This window comes from Meleagris gallopavo, chromosome 1, assembly GCF_000146605.3.
Source record: "Meleagris gallopavo isolate NT-WF06-2002-E0010 breed Aviagen turkey brand Nicholas breeding stock chromosome 1, Turkey_5.1, whole genome shotgun sequence".
In the NCBI taxonomy this organism is placed as follows: Eukaryota; Metazoa; Chordata; class Aves; order Galliformes; family Phasianidae; genus Meleagris; species Meleagris gallopavo.
Window position 1 is genome coordinate 86,252,351 of NC_015011.2, and position 23,220 is coordinate 86,275,570.

The 23,220-nt window shown below is 37.3% G+C and overlaps 2 protein-coding genes across 7 annotated transcripts in view; one reads left to right on the forward strand and one right to left on the reverse strand.

Annotated features, from left to right (window-relative positions):
* The window catches only part of ARL13B (ADP ribosylation factor like GTPase 13B), a 41,626-nt gene continuing 18,406 nt past the window's right edge, over positions 1 to 23,220 (forward strand). For 2 of the 5 annotated variants that reach the window (XM_010720807.2, XM_019619535.2), the window contains exons 1-4: positions 1 to 78; positions 4,044 to 4,134; positions 5,782 to 5,852; positions 9,812 to 10,061. In XM_010720807.2, the coding sequence (XP_010719109.1) occupies positions 4,076 to 4,134; positions 5,782 to 5,852; positions 9,812 to 10,061 (380 nt within the window). In that variant the 5' untranslated portion in view covers positions 1 to 78; positions 4,044 to 4,075. Of the gene's footprint in view, positions 79 to 2,272; positions 2,356 to 2,620; positions 2,746 to 4,043; positions 4,135 to 5,781; positions 5,853 to 9,811; positions 10,062 to 23,220 lie in introns of those variants that run through there. The other 3 variants (XM_019619537.2, XM_019619536.2, XM_019619542.2) reach the window with 3 other exon arrangements.
* The window catches only part of STX19 (syntaxin 19), a 30,044-nt gene continuing 20,145 nt past the window's right edge, over positions 13,322 to 23,220 (reverse strand). For both annotated transcript variants that reach the window (XM_019619555.1, XM_010720787.2), the window contains 2 exons: positions 15,675 to 15,955; positions 13,322 to 14,684 (listed from right to left, as the gene is read on the reverse strand). In XM_019619555.1, the coding sequence (XP_019475100.1) occupies positions 13,721 to 14,596 (876 nt within the window). In that variant the 5' untranslated portion in view covers positions 14,597 to 14,684; positions 15,675 to 15,955 and the 3' untranslated portion in view covers positions 13,322 to 13,720. The remainder of the gene's footprint in view (positions 14,685 to 15,674; positions 15,956 to 23,220) is intronic.

Sequence of the window (23,220 nt, forward strand, 5' to 3'; positions counted from 1 at the left end):
CGCGGCGGGGCGGACTGCAGCCGCCCCCGCAACAGCGCACCGGCCCGCCTAGGCCGCACCGCCGCGCTTCGATCGCTGGTAAGTGTGGGGCCGGGAGGGCCTTTGAGACTCGGTTGGGATGAGTATCAGTTAAATGCGTTACTGCATTAACTCTTGTCAGTCTAGTTTAAGAGCAAGCCAGGTGTGATGTGACCCAAAGTCCTGTTTCGTGACCCAAAGGCACCAGCAAGCCCAACGCTGTTCCTGCTTGTACTTTGTGTGCCTTTTGGCTATGCTGAAGTTTTGGCTGAAATGATGATATTCAGGCTCGGGTGAAACATGCCTCCGTCACTGCTCAGTTGCTTGGCTGGCTGTTCAAAACATAATGCAACTCAAGTAGAGCTCTTTGTTTTTATTAATAAAATTCAAACAAGTCAGACAAGGAGACCTGACAGCAGTCTTTCTGTATCTGAAGGGGGATTATGAGAAAGGAGAGCACGCTTTATCAGGGTCTGCTGTGATAGGAAAGGGGGAATGGTTTCAGACTAAAAGAAGAGAAATTTATTTTGAATTTAAGGAAGAAGTTTTTTTATGGTACGAGTAGTTATGAAGCAGGTTGCCCAGAGAGGTGGTGGATACACCATCCTTGGAGACATTCAGGGAAGGCTGGACCAGGCTCTGAGTAACCTGATGGAGCTGTGGGTGTTCCTCTTCATTGCAGCGGGGTTGGATTGGATGGCCTTAAGGATCCCTTCTAACTCAAACGATTCTAAGGAGCAGCATAGCAGGAAATAGTTAAACTTGCTGAGAAGGGTAAGCTTTAAATGCTTTGCTTAATTATTCTTTAAGGAAGATGAAGGACTGATAGTACAGTGAAAAATTCTCTACCAAGGGCAGAATGCTTCATGTAAACTCTTGACAGTGAAGTATCTAAAAGATACTTTGATGTGGAAATAAAAGCATCTGATTAGCAGATTCCTCTGAGTTTTGTACTTGCTGGTACATGGTATTTTGGATCACATTACATATGGGCTGCTAAGTAGTTCTTGATCTTAATATAGAATTACAAGGGTTAATGCAGTTATTTATTATGGTTTTCTTAGTTTCTGGAAACATGTTGCTGGAGCAACATGTGTGTGCTGTTAATGAGCTATACATATCTGCAAAATAGCAGAACACAATGTCTGTTGAATACTGTGGGCAATGTCTTTACTGCAATTTTGTTAGAGTCTGTAAAGCTGGACAGCATGTGGGAAAGGATTGTTCAGTGGTGACACCTACGTCCTGAAAATGAATTTGTGTAGTCATGTTCACAAGATTAACTTTGTTGGTACTTGCTTGTTGGTCTAGGCACTGTATTCCGTGGCATGTGTTTTCTTGGAGGCTTTTATGGTTGTTCAGAGCCTGGTTTTTGTATTTGGAATACTTGTATTCATCTTGCTCTCTTCTTAAGGAGCCTCTCTGTTCCTTACACACTAGTCTTGTGGAGAAGCTATTCTAAGGTGCTCTTGTACATAGCAGTGTAAATATTTAAAGAATATCCGTTGTCTGCTCTGGAAGGAATCTGATCTATTTGTGATATTAAATGATGTCGGACTCATACAAAACATTCTTGAATGCAACAGCTTTGTAAGGTCAGGAGTCTTCAGTTACTACCTGCGTAAATTATTTAAACTACTATTCTTTGTTAGGGATAATGTGTGTTTGTCAGGGTTAACTCCTCAATTTTTCCCCACTTTGATTAAATTAGGAAGAAGTTTAGAAAGTTATCCTTAATTACTCAGTTTTCTGCTTCTGTTGAACATGGCTTAGTTTGAGCTTAGTTATTGCTTAAAATAACAAAGGAATTAATTTGGTTAAAAAAGGAACTTTGAGAAATGAGCTTCAGGAAATTTGCTTTGGCAATTCAAAGTGTTATTGCTTTCTGATGACATGGAGGCAAGTTACCAGTAGAGAACATCTGTCTTTGTGACAACCTCTGGAGGACAGATTGGTATTTTATTAACCACCATCCTCTGCCCTTTGACATAGCACAGATATTAGTCGTCTATTCAGTATGTTTCCCTCCCTATCCCTTGGTAAATGTCTGTGAGAAGAGTTGATGAGTTGGGCCCTATCTGTGGAGGTTGCTGTCCAGTACATGACAAGTGGTATGTTGGACTGTGGGATGTCAAGATGGGCTTGGAGTGAGTTGCTGCTGCACAGTCCTGGTTCCCCTGCAAAAGGCTCATCCTGCCTTGGTTTAAATAGTTCTTGTAATACACAACTGGAATACTGTGTTATTTTCCCCCAGGTTTATATCTCCTTGAGAAAATTTTCCCTGTGCTACCAATCAAGCTCACTTGGATATCTGTGCAAGGATTATCCCACAAACAGGTTTGCCTTTTCCCAAGGAAGAAGCATCCCCCATACTGCCTTTCCTGGCCACTAGCAAACTCTAGTCTCCGATCTACAGTAAAGTAAGCAAGCTCTGTGACCAGCACAAGAGCCTGCCGATAACAGTGATGAAGGCTGCTCTGAAAATAGTGCCTTCTATTTTTTTTATGTTGGCCCATGAAATCAGGAGTGGATGTTGGTGGAACGGCAGTAGAGGTTGAACCTTCCCACCAATGTTCTGTTACATATTGTTGCTGTGTGACAGGTGGCAGCAGAGGAACAGTCTGCTAAAATGGCACCAGACATAGAAGTGCACATGAAGCAAAGGTGTGCTACTGAATTCCTCCACGCAGAGAACATTGCACCGATTGATTTTCACTGATGCTTGCTGTAAGTTTAAAAAGACTAGCAAGTGGATATCAGCACAATGAGGCATAGCTAATGATGGTGACTATGTTGAAAAGGAGTCTTTTGTAGATGACATTTAGCTCTTCCAAATAGTGTTACAGTGCTCTTTATATCTGTTGTAATTTCCGTGCAAATAAAGAAACATTACTTTTGGAGTGACTTACTTACAATATGTTGAGCTTAAATCTATCATTCTTCTGATAGCAAGGTGGAGTGGGAAAGAGAAAAACCTTGATGCCACATGAGCACTGTTCAGCAACTGTGGTATCAGCATAATTTTAGCAAAAAATACGAAGCTCAGCACCATGCTATGAAGAAAATACATGTTGTCCCAGCCAGAGCCAGTAATGCACACCAAGAAGAGCATAGTGAGTTTGAAGCTGTGCACTAACATTTGTCCAGGCTTGCCATTGAAGGGCTTTCCATGAACATTTTTATACTGCTACTGTTTATAGTAATACTGTTGTAGCTGAAGTGACTGAGGGTCTTTAATAGCTTTTACATCTTTGGGTGTTTGCATGATTTGTGTAAGCCGCACTGTTTTGTACTTACTAGACATACATGCAATCAGGCAGTCATTCACCATATTTTATTCCACAGCGCAGCATCAGAAAGGAACGTTCTGTTTCTTTTTCTCACACTTGCATGGTAGAAAATGGAATTGTAAAATGACAGATACTTGATTCTCCTTTTTAATTTCGTGAAAAGTAGTATACTAAATTGCCTATTCCTCAAAGTACCCTCTAGAGAACCCAATTTCCTTGATGCATAAAAGAAACTGATGGTAAGTGAATACATGTAGTGTGTATGACATTTTATTTGCATCTGATGTCTTATTGTGTTACATTCTTAGGCCTTACCTGTGCTTGAATTTGGCTGTTATTGCATAGCCAGGAGCACTGTGCAATACAATTGCTAAACAAGCACTGGGATTTCATAGCTTGATATGTTGTGCTGCTCTAACTTGCTGTTTCCTGATGTACACAGGTCTTGCATTATTATTTTGTGGAAGTGGTGTGATATTGCTACCCAGATGCCCCAAACAGAGGCAAACAAAGTGAGAAAGGGTGAAAGACGCACCGGGACTTTGTTGGGGTTGAGTAACACTGAATAAACAGGTTGCTGCTGCTGTGTGCTCTGCATACGGGTGGTTTGTCTTGGTTACACGTTGGGACTAACTGCATTTGTTTTTCTTGCTAGGGGTGACAGGTCAGTACCTGGGCCTCTGCAGTCTCCCAGTCTTCCTGCATTGGTCTGACCTGTTCATGTTGTTTCTGTAGCTTTCAAGGCTCTGAATGGCTAGTGAAGAGAGATGTTCAACCTAATGGCCAATTGTTGCACCTGGTTAAAACGCTGGCAGGAGCCTGTCAGGTAAACATGTGAAAGTGTTTATTTATACTTCAGTGCTGACCTTCTTCCCAAACTTTATCTCACATAATCTCACCAGTGTTTTACTTTCATTCTTAGTATTTTTTTTTTTTCCAATTCCAAAATATATATATTTTTTTTAACTCCAAGTGATAATCAGTATGTATTCTGAACTTACAAGTTACATGTACACTCACAATGAAGGTACTTTGTTTCTGACTGAAAGTATAAAGTTCAAAATACCATTTGTTGCGTAAAGTTTCCTATGGGGAGATGCTAGAGTGTTTATGTAAAATTTAATCAATTTGGTTTCTGCATTTTGAGATTATGAAGTGCAGTTTGTTAAACTACTGTCAAGAGTATACTGTAACCCCAGTGTAATTCTTGTTTCTTCTTTTAAATACCTTAATGCTGCATTTTGTGATCAACTTGGTGATCCATTCCTGCTTCTAGAATGTGACTGTTTTTCCTTTTACGTTAGTTTTACTTTGACACACTACATTCTTTTCCCTCTAGTTAGCAAAGATGCATAGAACTTTATTTCAAACTGCTTACAAACTAGGAAGAAGGGAAATAAGGGGTATACGGCACTATTTTTTTTTTTTTTTAAACTTTACTCATGTATGAGGATTTGATTTCATGTGCTAGAAAAGTTGAGGTTTTGCTGACCGTGCTGCTGCTTAGAGGAGTATACTGAATTAAACAGCTTTTTGATACAAGCTATTTGTTGTAGACAGTTGTAAGTTCGTGGCTGCTCCAGTTACAGCTTATGTTTAAAGTATAATTTAATAGGATCCCATTATTCATTTTTTGGGTTTCTCAGAGCTTTTTGCCTCTTCTCAAAGAATGTATATGAATTATACTTCATGTATGATGTTATTATAGTTTCAAGACTGGAAATAGTGATGCATTTTGTGTTATTTCACTGAGGAGCATAAAGTTCAGCAAATTTCTCTTACTTGTTTGAGTATTTGTGAATTGGAAGAATAATCAAGGTCTACACATAAGTATTTTTTTCCAATGGTTTTACTTAAAATCTTGTTCTAGTACAAATTCTAGTCTGTGCACTAATTTGAGTATGCAGAGTATATTAGTAACACCACTGATTTGCACATTTGCAGCTTTAATTGTTCCTGCTTGGGGAAAAAAAAGACACGATGAGTACCAGAGCCACTTAGCTTACAGTGTCCTATGTTATCGACCCACTTTTTTAATTCTTTTATGGTGTTGTTCAGTTTCACTAGTTGATACAGAAATTGCTGGTATAAACAAGACCACAGTTTTGTCTGAGACAGAAATGATAAAAATTCAGAGTGGAAATTAACTTGAAGAAACTACTAAAGAGATAAACACTATGAAGAAAAAAAATCTACAGTACCATGAAATTAAAATCTAGTGGGCAAATATAATTTGTCTCATGAAACTTACAGTACAATACTGTACCTTGTTATAGTTTGACATATCCAACGGCAGATACAGAAATGTAACAATGTCTGCAAATTAGATATTTTGAGATTTATTCTTTCTACTATTTTGTGGGAAATTTGATATGAATATTTCTTAAAAAAATAAACACAATAAAAAAGTGATGTCTGGCAAGAAAGAAAAGGACTTTAAATATCTTTCTCTTTTTTTTCATTCTTTTTGGAGGAAGGTGACATTAATAATGGTGGGTCTTGATAATGCTGGTAAAACTGCTACAGTCCGAGGAATTCAAGGAGGTAAGCAATCAATTTATCATCTAAAAGTAATGTTCAAATAGTATAATTATTTGCTTTGCATCATTTTCATCTAACGTATTTCTTCATCTCTTGATTTATCTCTTCCTCTCATTGTACGTTGTTGAAATTAAATGTTTGCTAATTGTGCACTTCTCTAGCAGTCTAGTACCAAAAGTGAACAAGTTGCAGGCTCCATTACATGGAAGGGAAACATTAAATGGTCTTGTATGGAGACATAAAGACCTTGATTTTTGATATCTGGCTGGGGTGACATTAAAAAAGTAGGTGCCTTCTAGTCATTACATTATGCTCCGGGGAAGTCCTAGAGCAAGCTCTGCTTTTTGACCTCTATAGTTAAGATAATGTTGAGTGAGTGTAGTGTTGCTTAACACACCAGCAGCAGCTGACAAGCAGAATTGCTACTGTTCAAGAGTAATAGTATATTATAGAGGTGAGGTGAATATAATGGAGAGAGTTGCCTCATAAGACATTGACCCATGCAGCACTAGAGCCTTTGATCCTCTCACATAGAAAGCTAATCCTCAGAGACATTTTTAATTATTTTGGAAATCTAAAGTCAGTGTTCAGAGTACCTTAGTACTTACATGCCTTGAGCACACCCCTGTATTGTTACCGTAATGCAAATTTGCACCAAAATTTCTTCTGGGTAAGGGTTCTTGTTTGATTTAATGAGCATCATAGAATGTTTTGGAGTGGGAAGAATTTTTCTTGGGTATTTCAACAAAGAGCTGAAAGAATGTTGTTGCTTGATTTAAATAAAAGAAAGTATAGGAAAAATACTCAAGTAGGTGATGTTCAAATTCACAGTTAGTTTGAATTAACATTAAGAAGAAGAATATTATGGTTAATGGAGTGTTTCACATCTCAGCCTAGACTGAAGAAATTGGTGGACCATGTTTTTTTCATGTTATATGTGCAGAAGTAGCTTTCTGGTGATCATCCAGTAACATGCAAGTACCAGCAGACTTTGTATAACACCAGTGTTCCAAGTAATGTAGAATCACTAGATTATTAAGATTGGAAAAGGCCTCTAAGATCTTGTATTCCAACTGCCAACCCATCACCACCATGATGACTAACCATGTCCCTCATTGCCACATCTACATGTTTCTTGGAAATCGTCAGGTACAGTGACTCTGCACTTCCCTAGACAGCCTATTCCCATGCATTGCCACTCTTTCTAAGAAATTTTTCCTAGTATGCAACCTGAACCTCCTCTGGTACAACTTGAGACCATTACCACTTGGCCTATCACTGTTACTTGAGAGAAGAGGCTGACTCCCAACTCGCCACAACTTCCTTTTAGGCAGTTGTAGAGAACAATGAGCTCTCCCCTGAGCATCCTCTTCTCCAGGCTGAACAATCCCAGTTCCCTGAGCTGCTCCCCATAAGATGTATGCTCCAGACCCTTCACAGCTTTGTTCCCCCTTTTTGGATACATTCCGGGGCCTCGTTGTCTTTACTGTAGTGTAAAGGCTACAGTAGTGAGGGCTGTGAACTGAACACAGTACTTGGGGTAAGGCCTCATCAGTGAAGAGTACAGTCAACTCCCTGCTCCTGTTGCTATGTTATTCCCTTACAAGCCAGCATGCCATTGGCCTTCTTCACCACCTGGGCACACTGCTGGGTTGTGTTCAGCTGGCTGTTAACTAACAGCCCCCAATCCTTTTCCTCCCTGCAGCTTTCCAGCCGCTTTGCCCCAGATCTTTAGTGTTGCCTGGGATTATTATGACCCATGTGCAGGACCCAGCACTTGGTCTTGTTGAACTTCATACAATTGGCTTAGTATACACATCCGATTCCTGCTGTAGGGTCTTCCTACTCTCAAGCAGATTAACACTTCCTCCCAACTTGGTGTTATCTGCAAACTTATTGAGGGTTCACTCAATCCCCACATCCAGATCACCAGTTAAGATATTAAACTGGACAGACCCCAGTACTGACCCTGGGGAACACTGCTAATGACCGGTCACCAGCTGGATTTAACACCTTTCAGCTCCGTCTGAACCCTGCTGTTCAGTCAGTTTTTCACTCAGTGAAGAGTACACACCATGATCCGCCAGCTTCTCCATGAGAATATTGTGGGAGATGGAGTTGGAGGCTTTGCTAAAGTCTAGGTGGATTGTGTCGACAGCTTTTTCCTCATCCATCAGGCTGGTCATCTGGTCATAGAAAGAGATAAGTTTGGTTAGACAGAACCTCCCTTTCATGAGCCCATGCTGACTGGGCCTGATCCCTTGGTTGTCCTGCACATGCTGTGTAATCTCTGATAAGAAAATACGAAAAGGTTCAAAAAAATGAAATTGCATGTGTATGTGTATAACATAAGCAATAGTTTTAGTGATATATATTTTATACACTTTCTTTTTTGTTTCCGTAAGAGTACTAGCAGTTTTGTAGGCACTTTCTTCCATAAGAGACCCCTTGATTTTGGAGGGTACTTTGCATTGCCCAATATCACTGTCAAGCAGGATAAGATTTGAGATAAGAATTGTGCTTATGAAAATAAATAGTCTTTAAGGTGTTTTTTACTTATGAGATTGAAGTTTTTGAGTAACTTCCATCTCATTTACACAAGAGACTGCTGAAAATTGTTTTGACAGACTTTGAATTGACTTTGTTTACACTTGTTATGCAAGTTCAGTGACTTGCTGAATTATGAATAAAGTTAGGAATAATGTATTTGTGTTCTCTCATTTATGTTCCTGAATCTTTACTGTGAAAATGTGAGTACATTATTTAGCCTTCAATTCTGTTTCAAGATCAACTGTAATGTCTTTATCAGCTAAAAATTAGTGTTATTTCTGAAAGTTCTTTCTTTGGGAGGGAGGAAAAAAGAAGATAAAAAAAATATTTCTAAAGAGAAGCTCCATAAAAAGGGTAGTTCTGACTTCTGTGACTATTTCGCAGGACTTGAATAGTGTTTGTCTTAAGGAAAAGAATAAAATTGTTCTCTAACAGAACTTGCAGAGGTTAGAACCTTCAAGTGTGTGTGTTTTTTGTTTGTTTTTTTTTTCCAAGCTTGGTAAAAACAGTATCACAACCAACAGTTATGGTTGGTGGGTTTTAGCAGAAACCATCTCTAAACGTATTTTGGTTCTTAAATGTGGGCAAATCAGCTAGTCAGCGGTTATATTTGTCAAAATGGATTTGCAGCTTATACAGCAGATGCTGTTTTTTCACACAGACTGTTTACTGTTGAACCTTGCAGTACAACAGGACTGAATGTTTCAACAATATCACCTTAAATTCTGCATCATTAGTAACTTTCACCCTTAGCAAGCCTTCATGCTCTCAATGTTCTCTTGTACAGTCAAGTACAGTAAGTACAAAGACTGAATTTTGAAGTTGGAATCTTTCACAAACAGGTGTTCCATTCTCTTGTTGGAGTGTTGGCCTAAGCTGCTCTGGCAAGGGGTCTGTCTATTCTGAATCCTCATGTGGAGTGTGATGAGCATATTCTCACTCGGAAGGCTTCCCAGGTCATAATACATCTGTTTTGTTTTGCTTCTCACACTGGATTTAATACCGTACATCTGCTGTATGCTATTCTGTATTGTTTGGATGGGTGCACCTGGGATGGAATGGGTCTGTTATTAAAACTAAAAAACACAGTTCCCTTCTAAAGTAGTGTTAAATATTAAAGAATGCCTTTTTTTCTTTTTGTTTTTTTCTTCCCTGGTGCTTCTATCTCAATCAATGTAAAATAATTGATTGAGAGTATGTGTTAATAGTGTTAATATAAAATTTCCTGAAAAGTAAAATATTAATGTAAAATATCTAGTTAGCAACATGCTGTCAAGTAACATTGAAAGCTTGCTCCATGTGTTTAAAAAAAATAGGTGTTTTGTTTTTTTTTTCTGCAGAAATGACAATGTAAAATTCTTTTTAAATGGCTAAGGAAATTTCAGTAAAAAGTTCTGTGATCTCTCTGGCAGAGTCTCCTGAAGACGTAGCTCCAACGGTTGGGTTTTCCAAGATTGACCTTAAACAGGGACGCTTTGAAGTCACCATCTTTGATTTAGGAGGTGGAAAACGAATTCGGAACATATGGAGAAATTACTATGCTGAGTCGTATGGTGTAATATTTGTTGTGGATTCTAGTGACATTGAAAGAATGGAAGAAACAAAGGAAGCCATGACTGAAGTTTTAAACAGCCCTAAGATATCAGGGAAACCCGTGTTAGTGTAAGTAATATTTATAAATGTTTTCTTCATAATCTGAAATGTTGTAGATTTTGACCTTCAGTATACCTTCTAATGAAGTATATGTGTATAGTATAAATATAATGTACATTAACAGTATATTTTAGCACTAAACAATATTGCAATTAGTTGTATGGTTTTTCTGAGGTATTTGCTTATAATAATTAACAGAGCGTTTTCTTTCTTTCCTTTCTTGCTTCCTGCTTTCCCTCTTGAAGTGTATGTGGTTTCACATTCACTGCATCTGACTTTCTAGTCTTTTTCAGGGATATTTATTTATCTTCTCTTTCAGTATTCATAAAAATATGTTGAATTTTTAAATTATTTTCTTAACTCTTGAAAATTTAAGTAATACTTCAAATGATACAGTAGTTAAAGGCTGCGCAAATTTGAAATGACAACTTCTTGTAAAAATGTTGTTACTAAGGCTGTGGGGAGACCTCATTGCAGCTTTCCAATATTTAAAGGAAGTTTATAAACATGAGGGAAATCAACATTTTACAAGGGTTGATAGTGATAGGACTAGGGGAAATGATTTTAAACTAAAGGTAGGGAGATTTAGATGAGATGTCAGTGGGAAGTTTTTTACTGAGAGAGTGGTGGTGTGCTGAAACGGGCTGCCCAGAGACTGTGGATGCTCTGTCCCTGGAGATGTTTAAAGCCAGATTAGATGGGGCCCTGGGCATTCTGTTCTAGCACTTGATCTAGTGTCTGGTAACAGTATCTGTGGCAGGGAGGTTGGAACTTGATGATCCTTGAGGTCCTTTCCAACCCAAGCCATTCTATGATTCTGTTTTGACCTACATCCATTCCATAAATTGTAAACAATTGTTTATATTCTACAATACCAGTAAAGATTCAGTAATTAATAACTTGTTCGCCTAACACGTGGTGCTGCTGCTGATGCATGATCAGTAAAATCCCATTAAAGAAAACTTACTTTGTTAGTATTTGATATTTGCTTTTGCTTTGGTGTGTGTAAGTTTAATTGGTGGGAAATTTTGTTTGAAGTTTCAAAAGGTATAGATATTCTTTCACAAAACAGAGAAAAAGTCATTAATTTATCTCCTTAAAAACTATCTTTTGTGATACACTGGAAGTAATATTTTGTAAAATTCAGCAATGAAAAAAATGGTAACAAACACAATTTTCATAGCTTATTTTGTAACTTTAAAGTTGAAAATGATTTCTCAGAACAATATCTTTGGTGGGTGTAATTGTATGTTTCTGTTGTGTTATAAAGAACCTATGCTTAAAGCTAAAAAGAGAGGCTTTCAAGGAGTAGTGATATTTTGGTGGTTTGAGAGCGAAGTTTTTTAATCTGTTTTGATTAAATGAATTACAGTAAAGAAAGATAATTGCATGTTGAAAAATAGTTTAGATTTTAACTACCATTTCTGTGCTAGTAGTATGAAGAAGGCAATAAAGCCATCTTCATGCAACTAGTTTAACTTAAATCTGTTCTTCTAAAAATGAACCTAGGACAGCTGACGACTGTGCAGTGTTTCAAAAACAAATATAACTTTTTAATTTTAATTTTATTTTATTTTTTTCATATAAATCTCTGCCCTAATCTTGTAATAGAGTTTATGTGGATGTTTATCTTAACCTCCACAGAGCTCACGCACTTCCTTGGTACTTAGTCCTGGTTCTGATCCAATGTCATTGGCTAATCAGAAGACAGAGTCTGTTAAGTGAGTCTAATTGTGACTAAACTAAGTTTATTGATAGAAGGAAGATATTTCCTTCTAATTGACTCTCACCAGTCCTTGAGCAGAACTTGCTCTTGCAGTATCTTAGTTTTGTGAAGGGATTCAGTAGTTCTCCAACTACTTCTTTAGCTTTAACTGTGGTGCGCTCAAGTGCTTAAGTGGTTAATCAGTCTTTTATGTATATGGAAATCCAGCAGATAAGTTTTTAGGCACCTTGTACTGTTTTTCTACGGAAGATTTACATTCAGCAAAGGTAAAGGAAAAACTGCTTGCTTATTTTCATGAAGTTATGGGAGTTTACCATCTTAGTTATCCAAATCCCATTGCGAAGTATAATTTTAAATTGATTTAAATGTCTGTCTATTTATAGAATATTTGATGCATGGACACTGTATTCATCCATGGAAATATACTTATTTGTGCACAGAAATATATGTAACTATTGGGGATAGTTGGCGTAAACACATACATTTGTACATGGAAATGGCACTATTAAGAGTGGGAACCTGAGAAACTAAAGTGAAAAGAAAGATATAAGGGAAATAAAAAGTAAATAGAGATAAAATGATGAAACAGACAAGAGTTGTTGATAGCCTGGTGCAATTAAAATCTGGAGGGTGTGGAGCCATCAATCTGACTCGAAAGAAGCTGATACAAAAAATAATGAGAGTTTGATTCTTATATAATCCTTGCTAGCATCTTCGGACTGGATTTCATTGCATGTCCTCCAGGCCTGAAGTGGTAGCAGCTGACATGCTCCTGTTAGCTAGCTGTAAACGTAGAGTATCTGGCATATGTAATCTAAAATGATTAAACTAGGCTGCAATTTAAAGCTTTAAAGGGGAAACTAACTTGGTGATTGATCTAAATTTTCCAAGAAGAGTTAACAGTGCATACCATATTGTCCTCTTGTATGTATTCCATGTTCATTTCAGGTACTAAGGGATTAATTTTTATTAATTCAGGCATCTATCATACATTCTTAAATTAGGATACTAGGTTTATACAAAATAACAGAATTTCATAGGACCATATAGTGTTCTGGAGATCCTCATCTCCTTTTTCAAACCACTCCTTAAGCAGTACAAATAAATGTCTTGCTTCACTACAAGAAGGACAGCAAAGACAAATGTTGATTATACTGCAGTGAATCTGAGCTGTTGCTGGAGTGTGTGGTGTGAGGAGATGCAAGAGATCTGCATTTGCTCAGAAGTAGGAAGAAACCAGGTGGGAAATCCTACCACTACGTAATAGGGAGGTGCAGAGAAAATGGAGCACAGTTCTTCTCAGTCAGGTGGTGATATGTAGTCTTGATAACCAAACAAGAAGTCAGAAAAGTTTATGCATCAGTTTCTTGATTGTTACTGAGATTGCCTGCTTTGTGTTACTTTTATTTGTACTACTTCAAGTTCTTGGGAAGGAAAAAATTAAATTTGAACCAAGTAAGTATGAGCACTTGTACAAACAAGAACAACAACAACAAAGCAATCCAAACAAAACAAAACAAAAAAAACCCAGCAATTGAAGGAATACTAATTGTTATTTTATAAAAGGTAATTCAACCGGTCTTCTGAATCCTGTCTGAGATTTACAATAATTTTTATGTCTCCCAAAAGCACATATGGCATATTGACACATTGTTTTGTTGACGCTTCTTATGAGTGGAAGAACAAGAAAGTGTTATTTGTCTCCTTTGATCTTTTCCTCTAGTTTATGTGTTTCGGTGGAAACCATAAAACTTAAGCACAGGTGAAGATCTCATTTCAATCTTTGAACTCAGTTTGGAAAAACAGGTGCAATTTTTCCTCAGTGGAAGTGTGGAAGGCGAAAAGGGAAGAAGAATGAGGCAATAAAAGAATCCTGGGATTCGTTGATAAGTTCAGTTTCCTGCATAAGAACTGCTGCTACTTACAAAGGTCGTTTGCTTTGTCACTTGCAGCACGGACAACACCAGCAACATATTACTTTGCAAGGGTGTCTTTTTCGATACCTGACTGCAAGTCCAAATTTTTCTCTAGATATTTGGGTGTATTCTTGAGTGTTGTTCATACTGATTTCAATGTTGTTGATCATCTCCCCCTGCTCTTCCACCAGAACTGATATCTGGATGAAAAGGTCCTTCAAGTCTTTGATCTGACTCTCTAGGCTGATCAATTCTTTGTGTCTCTGTTCAATCTCCGAAAGCTGAGCTTTAGTAATTTTTGCTTCAGTGAGTAGATTTTCATTGAAAATCTCCCATTTTCCTTGTTGGAACATATCATTGACTTCGTCCTCTGATACCTCTTTACCAGCTACTTCAAGCTGACGAACAATAAATCTTCTGCATTTCTCTTGTTTGGCTGTTATAGCTTCATTGTACGAAAGCATAGCGTTTAGGTAACACCGGGACAGGAAAGTGTGCTGGGAAGCTAGAATTCTTACTATGGCACGTGATAACCCATATTCACTTTCAGCTTTTTTCACTGTTTTTGACAGTTCATCCAAACCTTTTCGTATATGCTCTGCTTGAATTTTTATTTCTCTTGCTGTGTTAGATTCCTTTTTAAGAACACTGAACCTTCTCATTGAAGAAACTAGACTTTTTTGTTGTTGACTGAATTTTTGAACTTCCTCCACCAAATTATTGATCTCATTCTGAAGCTTCTGGATTTCATGGAAGTGCCTTTCGGTTATGGGCTCCCTTTCGTAAATAATGGCCTGCTGTTCAAACTCTTCCTGCTCGTCTCGTACGGGTGGACAGTTATTTTCTCCAACCATCTGTAGTTCTTTGGCTCGGAGTTTAAGCTCCTGGAGGCGATCTCTCATGATTCTTGTGCTCAGTTTTTTTCTTTGCTCTTAACCTCTCTTGCAACACAGGGAGTTAGCTCCGGTTTTTTTCTTTTAGCTTGTTTCCCTGCAATCAAAGTGTAAAGATCCATGTTAGCAGTGGTCTGTAGGCATTAAAAGTAGTTTGGGAACTCAGAGCTACTTCCCTTTGTATGCTGCTAAGATTAGCAGGTGAGTGTTTTGAGTTCAAGGAAGGTGATGTCAGAACAATCTACCCTTTAACCCAGTTTCTATAATCAAAACCTAAAGTTTTTAGTTTATCTTCAGATGTGCACAGTTAAGTCTTCCCTTGGCTTTTTTGTTATCTTTTGCATTTCTGTAGACAGTAATTCGTAGTCCAACCCAATTTTTATGATAGATTATGGTTTATTATCTAGACCTTAAAATAACTAAGAACATGGCATGTGGGGGGACTTTATGAAGGAAGAGATGAGAAACTCAAAAAAAAAAAAAGAATTTATCTAATTCTTTATTTGATGAAGGAAAATGAATCACTTTAAATCTTTCAGGAAATACTAGAAAATTTTCATCTTCAGTGGAAAGCGAGCACTTTGGCCTTTGAGACAGTCTGCCTAAAGGTTAGAATTTTGGCTTGAATATGCTATTTTAAGCTCTTAGTCCAGCCGCACAGAAATTTTTTTCTCCTTTTTTTCCTTGCCATCCCTTCTCTGTGGAGTTAAAGTGATGATAACTGAACTACAGAAAGACAGAACTTGTAGTTTAGTATGAAAATACTGAATAGAAGTGGATTCAGTATAATTAACACCAGGTATTGAAGATTTTATAAGCTTCTTTGGATTTCTGTCACTTTACATTGCCATTTGTGACCTTAATACAGTTTTTAGTGACATACTCTATACAACATGTTAGCACACAATTCAGTAATGTTTCTTATTTAATAGAAAGTGGATTTAGTTATGTTTTCTACCTTAACTGTTGTGCAAGCTTTGCTGGAGATATTTAAACTCAATCTGAGAATTATATTAACAGAGATCTGTTAATGTGATGCTGAACTTTTTTAGTGGGAATGATTTTATAGGAAATCTGAGAAACATACCTTTCAAATGGCTGTGGGTGTAGCTTTCAGCCTGGCTTCTGCAGTCAGTCTAAATTTCCCTGTTTGATTTTGAACATAGGAAAGTATTTCAAGGACTTGCTTGAAGACATCTTCCATTTAAAAAAATTGAAATTAAAAACAAAATCTTAAAAATTGGCAGCTTTTTGCAGTATATGTGTTTTATGCCCACGATAAAATATATATATATTTTTAAATAACCTCTGTTGAATGTGTGCTTGTCTTCTTGAATGCAGCAATATCCATGGAGAGGTATCTATAACCTGTAATGCAGACAGATGAAACATTAACTGAGAAGTCCCAAAAAACAAGAGTGATAAGCATTAGTATTTCTGAATGCAAGTATTTCTTCTTTAAGTTCAGAGAAAGAAAGAACCTTTTCATGCCACAAGGAACAAGAGCTTGGAAAGGGACTGTTCATGGGTGTTTATGTGGGATGGCATGCTTCTGGGATATAGTTCTCTGTACCGCATACTGGGAGTTGGACCAAAAGATCTGTAACTTTGACACACACAATGTGAATGTTGTGGGCAATTCTTCCTATGAGTGCCATTAAATTAAGTATTTTTGAAGAGTATTACAGTTCATTTGTTTGAATTTGCAAGGCCTTTTGTCTATTTTCAAATATTTCCTTTCTTTGTGAAGATCTCTGTGCAGTAAATAAGTCGTTTGGAACACTGCAGATGATATGGACCTTTAAGGGAATATTTAAAATGACTAAAACAGTTATTTCATCACAGTAATTTTTTACTGAAACATTTCTGAAGATTTAACTTGGCTTTTCAAAATTCATATACTGAAGGAAGGGCATTTGGTAGTAAGATGCTTATGTTGCACATTTTCATTACATGGAGCATAACCTCTACACACTAGCAGGCTACTTCTAGATGTCTTTGAATCATATTAATGAACCTGAGTTTATGGAATTAATGCACACACTCTGCACCTTCTTGTGTATCTACTGCAGAGCTTGTCTTTTTGGTAGAATTATTTTTGTTGTTGTTGTTATGGCTGTTTTAGAGCTGCTATTTTTCATTTTTTTTTATCCTCTGCTCTGTAAACAAAAGAGTTGCTCTATTCTGCAGAAGTCAAAAGTATCGGTCATTGCTGCTTTGCAGTAGATTGGCATTGGGTTTTACTTCTTATTTTCAAGTTTTTGTATAAATCTAATAAATGGTTAGTTTGTGATTAGCTTGCAAACTGTTTAGTGAATCTCAGTTACTCAGAGCAAAAATTGATGAGATACCTCTGTCTGATTTGACAGTGCAACATGTTACTGAGGGTGGATCACCTCTCTTAGGTAGTTCTGTTGATTTTAGGTGGACTCCAAAAATTTGGTATGCATATGTTTAATACTATGTAATTCAGCAGTTTTCATTTTTTAATTAAAAGAAGGTTTCCTTTGAGTATATAATCTTTTTTAATTACAGAGGCGAAAGTATTTTCTTAAACTTCCCATGAATGTTTTCCTTGGAATAAAATCAAGAACTGAAAATCTCTGTTGAAAGTGAAGCGTTCAGGACTAGAAGACTATTAAATTTTTACTTAGGGTCTTCTGGTCAAGTCAAATGTGTTTCTTTCATGGGTTTATTCAGGGATGAATGTTAAACTGTGCAGTAGTATCTTTTAGCTGTTTTTGGAGGTTTCAGGGTAGTCTTCCTAAGTGACTGTTTTATAGATGTGTATTCTCTGAAATCCCAATTCTAGAGAATCTTTTTTGGTAAGCAAATGCAGTATTTCTTTCTAGTATCCAAAAGAGTGCATTTTGTAATAGCTACAAGGAATCAATCTAGTAACCTGTCAATATGCAAACAATTTTGTTACATTAGAATAACTTCATATAATAGTTCTGTGGTTTCTCTGATCCCTTACCCATATTTAAGGTCTCTAAATATTTTTTTTTCATTATCTAAGTCATGGAGCTGTACATTGTGAACGTATTTTCCACAGATTTATACATTGCTGTCTACAGGAAGATTAGCTAAAAAACAAAACTTTAAACATACAGACATCAATTGTAAGAAACAATGCTGATGTTGTACCATAGTGTAGATTTCCCTTACTGCTTTTTTTATTTCCCCTGAAACCCCCAACTCCACTCCCCACTTCTATGATTTAAGATCCAAACATAATGTTTATTCATTTGCTGCAAGAGAATAATAAAAAAAAAAAAAGAAACAACAACAACAAAAACTGGTAGATAGTGAAAGTTACCATATTTTACTGAGTTAACAGGCAAACTTCCAAGTAATTTTGTGGAAAATACTACTTCAGGGTGGAGAAAAATACAACATGTATTTATTTTATTACAGTAATTCCTTAGTGTTGCTTAACTCGTGGTATTTCCCACAGCAAAAAGAAGTGGTTTCTTTAAGGTTAACATTCTTTTGAAATGTTTCAGAACTGCTTGGCACCACCATGACTGCTGTTGGGAAAGTTCAGTGTGGGGCATGTGAAAAAACAAGGCTTTGGAGAATTGACCTGAAAATCTTGTTTAAGTGCAGCCTAACGCATCTGTTGACCCATGTTAATTTAACATGGCTTGGCAATCCTATGATCAAAAGCAAGTTTTAATGGCACCATTAATGCTTATGTGAGGTGGCAAGACTTTATTGTATCTAAGGAAATTCAAGTAATTACTGTACAACATGCATATAGTCATCCAGTTATCCCATCAGAACGCAGCACAATTTCTCAAAAGGACAGTTACGGGTTTTTCTTATGTTCAATTTGCTGTGGCTTTGAAGTGAGTTGATCACAGGACCTTGAGAACTAGGTTTGATGTTCAATTTGTGTATCTATTAACAATTACTGTCTACTTTTTGATGGTTTGGGTTCACTGATCTTGAAATATTTGAATTCCTTGAGGGGGGGAATAAACTAAAAAGCAGCAGAATTGCATGACTGTTAGGGGACTCTTTGCAAAGTATGAATCATATGGTTATCCATAAATGGAACAGTTTCTTCTCAAATCTCAAACATATGAAGAAGTAAGCAGAAAACACTTCAAGTAGCTAATTATTATTATTATTGTCTTGTTTAAACATTGAGCTCACTAGGGAGTGGAATGTAAGCAATGGAACCCTACTTTTGTATCCTGCCTCCTATTTGGATTGCCTTCAAAACCCATCTCTGAACTTGCTTGCCAGTAAATGTGGCTGATTGTATTGCAACTGAAATGCATGCTGGTTTAAAATAAACAAGGATGTCTTCATGACATAGATAACCTTGGAAATTGTTGGCTTGACTATTTGAGTGTTTCCTAACTAACTTGGTTCATATAAGGAGTCCTTTGTGTTGTTGTCCTTTGTGTTGGATTGTATGTTATAGGGGTGCATCCTGCTGTTCTTTCAGTTGAGATGAGAGACTTACTGAAGTTTTTGCCAACACAGGGAGAATGTGCCAGCTCTTTTAGAGTTGAGTAAAGGGAATTCATAGATGGAAATCTCTTGAGTGACTAAGTCCCCTACAGTCAGTTCCAGCTTTCTGTGCTGAGTTTAAACCAATTCTTCATGTTTCAAACTTTTTCAAACAGGATCTGATGTTTTCAAACCCATTCAAACCCATTTTCAATCTGGTATTTAACACTGGGACTTCTTTCTTCAGAGTACTGATGTCTGTCCATGATCTTATTTCTACCTTTTCTGGAAATAATGCTGCCCCACAGTAATGCTGAGGGGAAATCAAGCACAGCTGGACAGACAGTTTGAAGGAATTATATCCTTCAGTGAATGAGCATTGTGAGCCTTGATACTGTCTTCATCTTTCATGTGACTATTACCTCATCTTCTTGGATCAAGGAAACCAGCCTGAAGCTGGAATAATATTAATTCCTGGAAGCTAGCTGGACAGAGAGCAATAGCAACAGTGATGAATAAAGTTTTTTACTAATTAAACATCCTGCGATCTTCTACGTCAACTAGACTTCTTTCACATTTTGCATGAGGCCGTTGTCCTGACACTGATATGCTACCAGGTCTGCCTTTTAAGTCATTTGCACAAAGGTTAATTTGACTTGAGAGTGAGTGTTTCAGGGGAAGAAGACTTGTGCTGTTTGTAGCCAGAATTATTTAACATTCTTAGGTGCTCAATGTTTTGATTAAATTTCACTTCAGGAATGGTGGAGTTTTTATGTGATCCTTCTATATTTAAATATTCTATATTATGCCCCCAGTTTGGCAAATCATTTAAGCAGATGCACAGATCTGAGCACGTAGTTAAACCTCCCCAGAAGAGCTCTCTGTTTCCCAGTACAGTATGTCATTTTCACTCAGAAACTGAGGCTGGACTTTGGGCAGCATAAGCTCAAATCTAATTGAAGATAATGAGCTTTGAGCATGTGCTTAACATTAAACAGATGTTTAGGTGTTTCCCTAATAACAAGTGTTCTCATACACACAGTTGTATTTTGTAGAATCATTTTATATTAACAGTGTCCTTGAACGGCACTCTTCTCTTAATACCCTGTGAGAGCGCTTGCTAAGTTCTTGCTGACAAACCATGTTACTACTGTAAGCAGTTCAGGTGAGATGCTGTCACAACCATGGTGTTTTGCAAGCAGTGTGAATAGGCATGCTTCTGAATGATTTAATCAACCCATCAGGGTGTCATTTGGAGAGGAACAAATGCTGAGCTTGCTTTGCAGGTGTGGGAGCAGTAAGATCCTCCTCTGTATTTTCTGCTGAAAGTTATTCACCTCTGCAGATGTGCAGCTGCTGAAGTTCCTTGCCAAAAGGCAGCCTAAGTTACAGAGGTGGGGAATGTGCGCACATCTGTTCGCAGAGGAGAGGTTTGTTTCTCCTGTCCTGGGGGATTATGTTCTCATGATAGATAGCGCCAATTTTCATGGAGAGAAGTGTTGAATTTCACAAGGCACCATAAGGGCACTTCATAAATAAGAGTTCACTTGTTAATGTCAGCCAAGCACCATGTTACTAAGTTAGAAAGGAAAGAATTCCCAACTATTTCAGACTGTTGGAGCTTTATATTTTAAAACCTTAAGCTTCTCTTAAGATAAGTGTGTATTTCACATACAGATATCTGTTTCAGCTGCTAAGCATGCTGCGAATATAAGCTTTCTTTCCTTTTAGGTAAGCGTTGTGTCTTGGATTGTCCAGACCTTATAGTGGTAAAGAGAAGTAAATACCTCTTACTGAAGTTGAGGAGATTGTTTTCTCCAGTTCATGCAGCACTTCGGCTTCTGGTCAAAACCAGACCTGGAGGCATCATCCTCAGTCTACTGAATCACTGGAATCTTTTCCATGAATTAAGTGAACCTGGGACCAGGCTGTGACTGAGAATCTGTTTTTCCCTGCCTTGATGCGTTAGACTGTATATGTAGTAATTCATGGCCTAATTCTGCAAGTGTCCTGAAAAGAGATGTGTGAAGTGTTGTGTTTTTTTTCCAGGTCATGTAAGAAAGCCTGATCCTGCTATCTGACATTGTTCAGTAATCTCAAACTCGGAGAAAGGTTTCCTACTGGGAAATCAACACACAGTTACTTATTTTGCATTGGATTTCTCTTTTCAGTATTCCGTTGAGTGACTCCAACTTGAAGTTTTGCCTTGGTGTCAGCTCTCACGTAAACAAATAGTCCTGTACTTCTCTTGATGATAGATATTGACACTTAACTGTGATAAAGTTTGCTCCTTTGGTGTTGTCTTGTTATGCAGTAGGAAACTTTTATTGTAGGATAATTTAGTGTATACAAATTCAGTGTAAAACAAAAGATCTGTGTTAAATTCCTAAATTTCTCCATTAAACTCACACTTGAGTGTTTAAGGGAAAAACAGGTTTGCCTCTAAAAGCCACAAATTTCAAAAAATGCTGTTAGAATTTTGAGGTTACTTTTAAATAACTTACTCTGGTATGTAATGTATTGCTTCATGTCCCACTTGCTTAACGCTTAACTTGGATGGGGCAATTTATTTTTTTTCATCCAAAAGAATCTGGAAGCACTATCAGAAACAGAGGACTTGCCTTACAGAAGTAGTGAAATACTTCAACTACAGTTGGCAGTCACTGTAGGAACAGAAACTCCAGCTTTTCTGTTCTTCATACCCAATTATTCACGTGTACTCCCTCTGCTAATTTATGCTCAAGGCAACCTTCCGCTCAGCACAGCCTAGTACATTCTTAGCATCCTTATCAGATTTTTTCTTCACTGGTTGGAGAAGTTGGGTTACAACAGCTAAGAGCAGGAGGTTGACTTCAGTAATGGTAAAAGGAAACAAGCATTAGCTTGCTAAACTGCAGCGGCAAATTGTTGACTAAGTTTAGAAATAGCTCTGAGTGCTCTGACATAAACAAATGTGAAGAGCATCCGTGAGATCTGTTGGTGTTCCTTGCTGTTCCTCAGACATAAATATTGCTGCATTTGAGTTACTGAAGCGTTATTCAGAGCCATAATCACAAGCTGTAGGCCTTTAAAAGATACTGTGTAGTTAGGGAGATAATACAGCTGCAGTAATTCAGTGGAATTCATGTGGCACTGTGCCTTTTCTATGTACAGTAAAACGGTTATGTAATAGTGAAAGCATAGCCAAAGAACAGATAGGGCTACAAGATGATTTTAGGCAGAAGGTAGATGGAGGTAAGGAAGGGAACAGGATAGTCTACAGAAGAGAAAAAGTCATGGTCAGTTTTGCCAGTACATAAGCTGTACTTAGAGCTTAAGGATTATTGACCAGCTTTCATTAGCATACTATATTTGGCCGGGAGAGGGGAATAGGAACGCACATGCTGCATTTCAGTTTGGTCATGCTGACAAGCCTCATCTCCTAGGAAGGCTTTGTTCTCCATCCCCCCTCTCCCAGTGCGCACACATAGTTGTCATTCAGATTCACTGGTGATTCAATTTGTATTTGTTATGGTAGTCATCTTCTTATATATTATTGATGGGAGTGCAATTTTCATATCTTTGTCAAATATTTAAAGATACTGCAAGAGTATTGGTGTTTTGATAATTTTAATGTGTTATTCACCAGAAATGAGTCTCTCCAAAGTGATGGCCTATGTGGATAGGGAAGCTTTTACAATGATAAGTACATCTACACATTGCCTAGGAGAACAGTAGATCCTGATAAGTGGTGTACCATTATCCATTATTAATTTGTTATGATGATAAAGTATGCCTTAAATTCTTATCAAAGATCATATCACTACCTCTGCCGAAACAGCTTTAAAAAGCAAAACCAAAACAAACCTGCAATAAAAATAAGGGTTGATTTGTTTTCTGTCCTTTAGTTATGATACAATGAAGGGCACTAGGTAGAAGACACTTGCAGACAACATATATCCCAAAGGAATTTCAGCTAAAAGTAATTTCTTATTTAATACGTTTTAGGCTGCAGTGGAGTTGCATCTCTGTTATATTGTGCAAAAAAAAATCAAACCTGTGTAACTGTTCTTTTTGACAGCACTGGCTTTGGGTCATGTTCAATCATACTCTGGTCTGGAACCTGGTTGCTGTTTTGAGTTTTTTAGCAACTCAATAAAAAATTACTGAAGCACTTACGTCATTTAAAC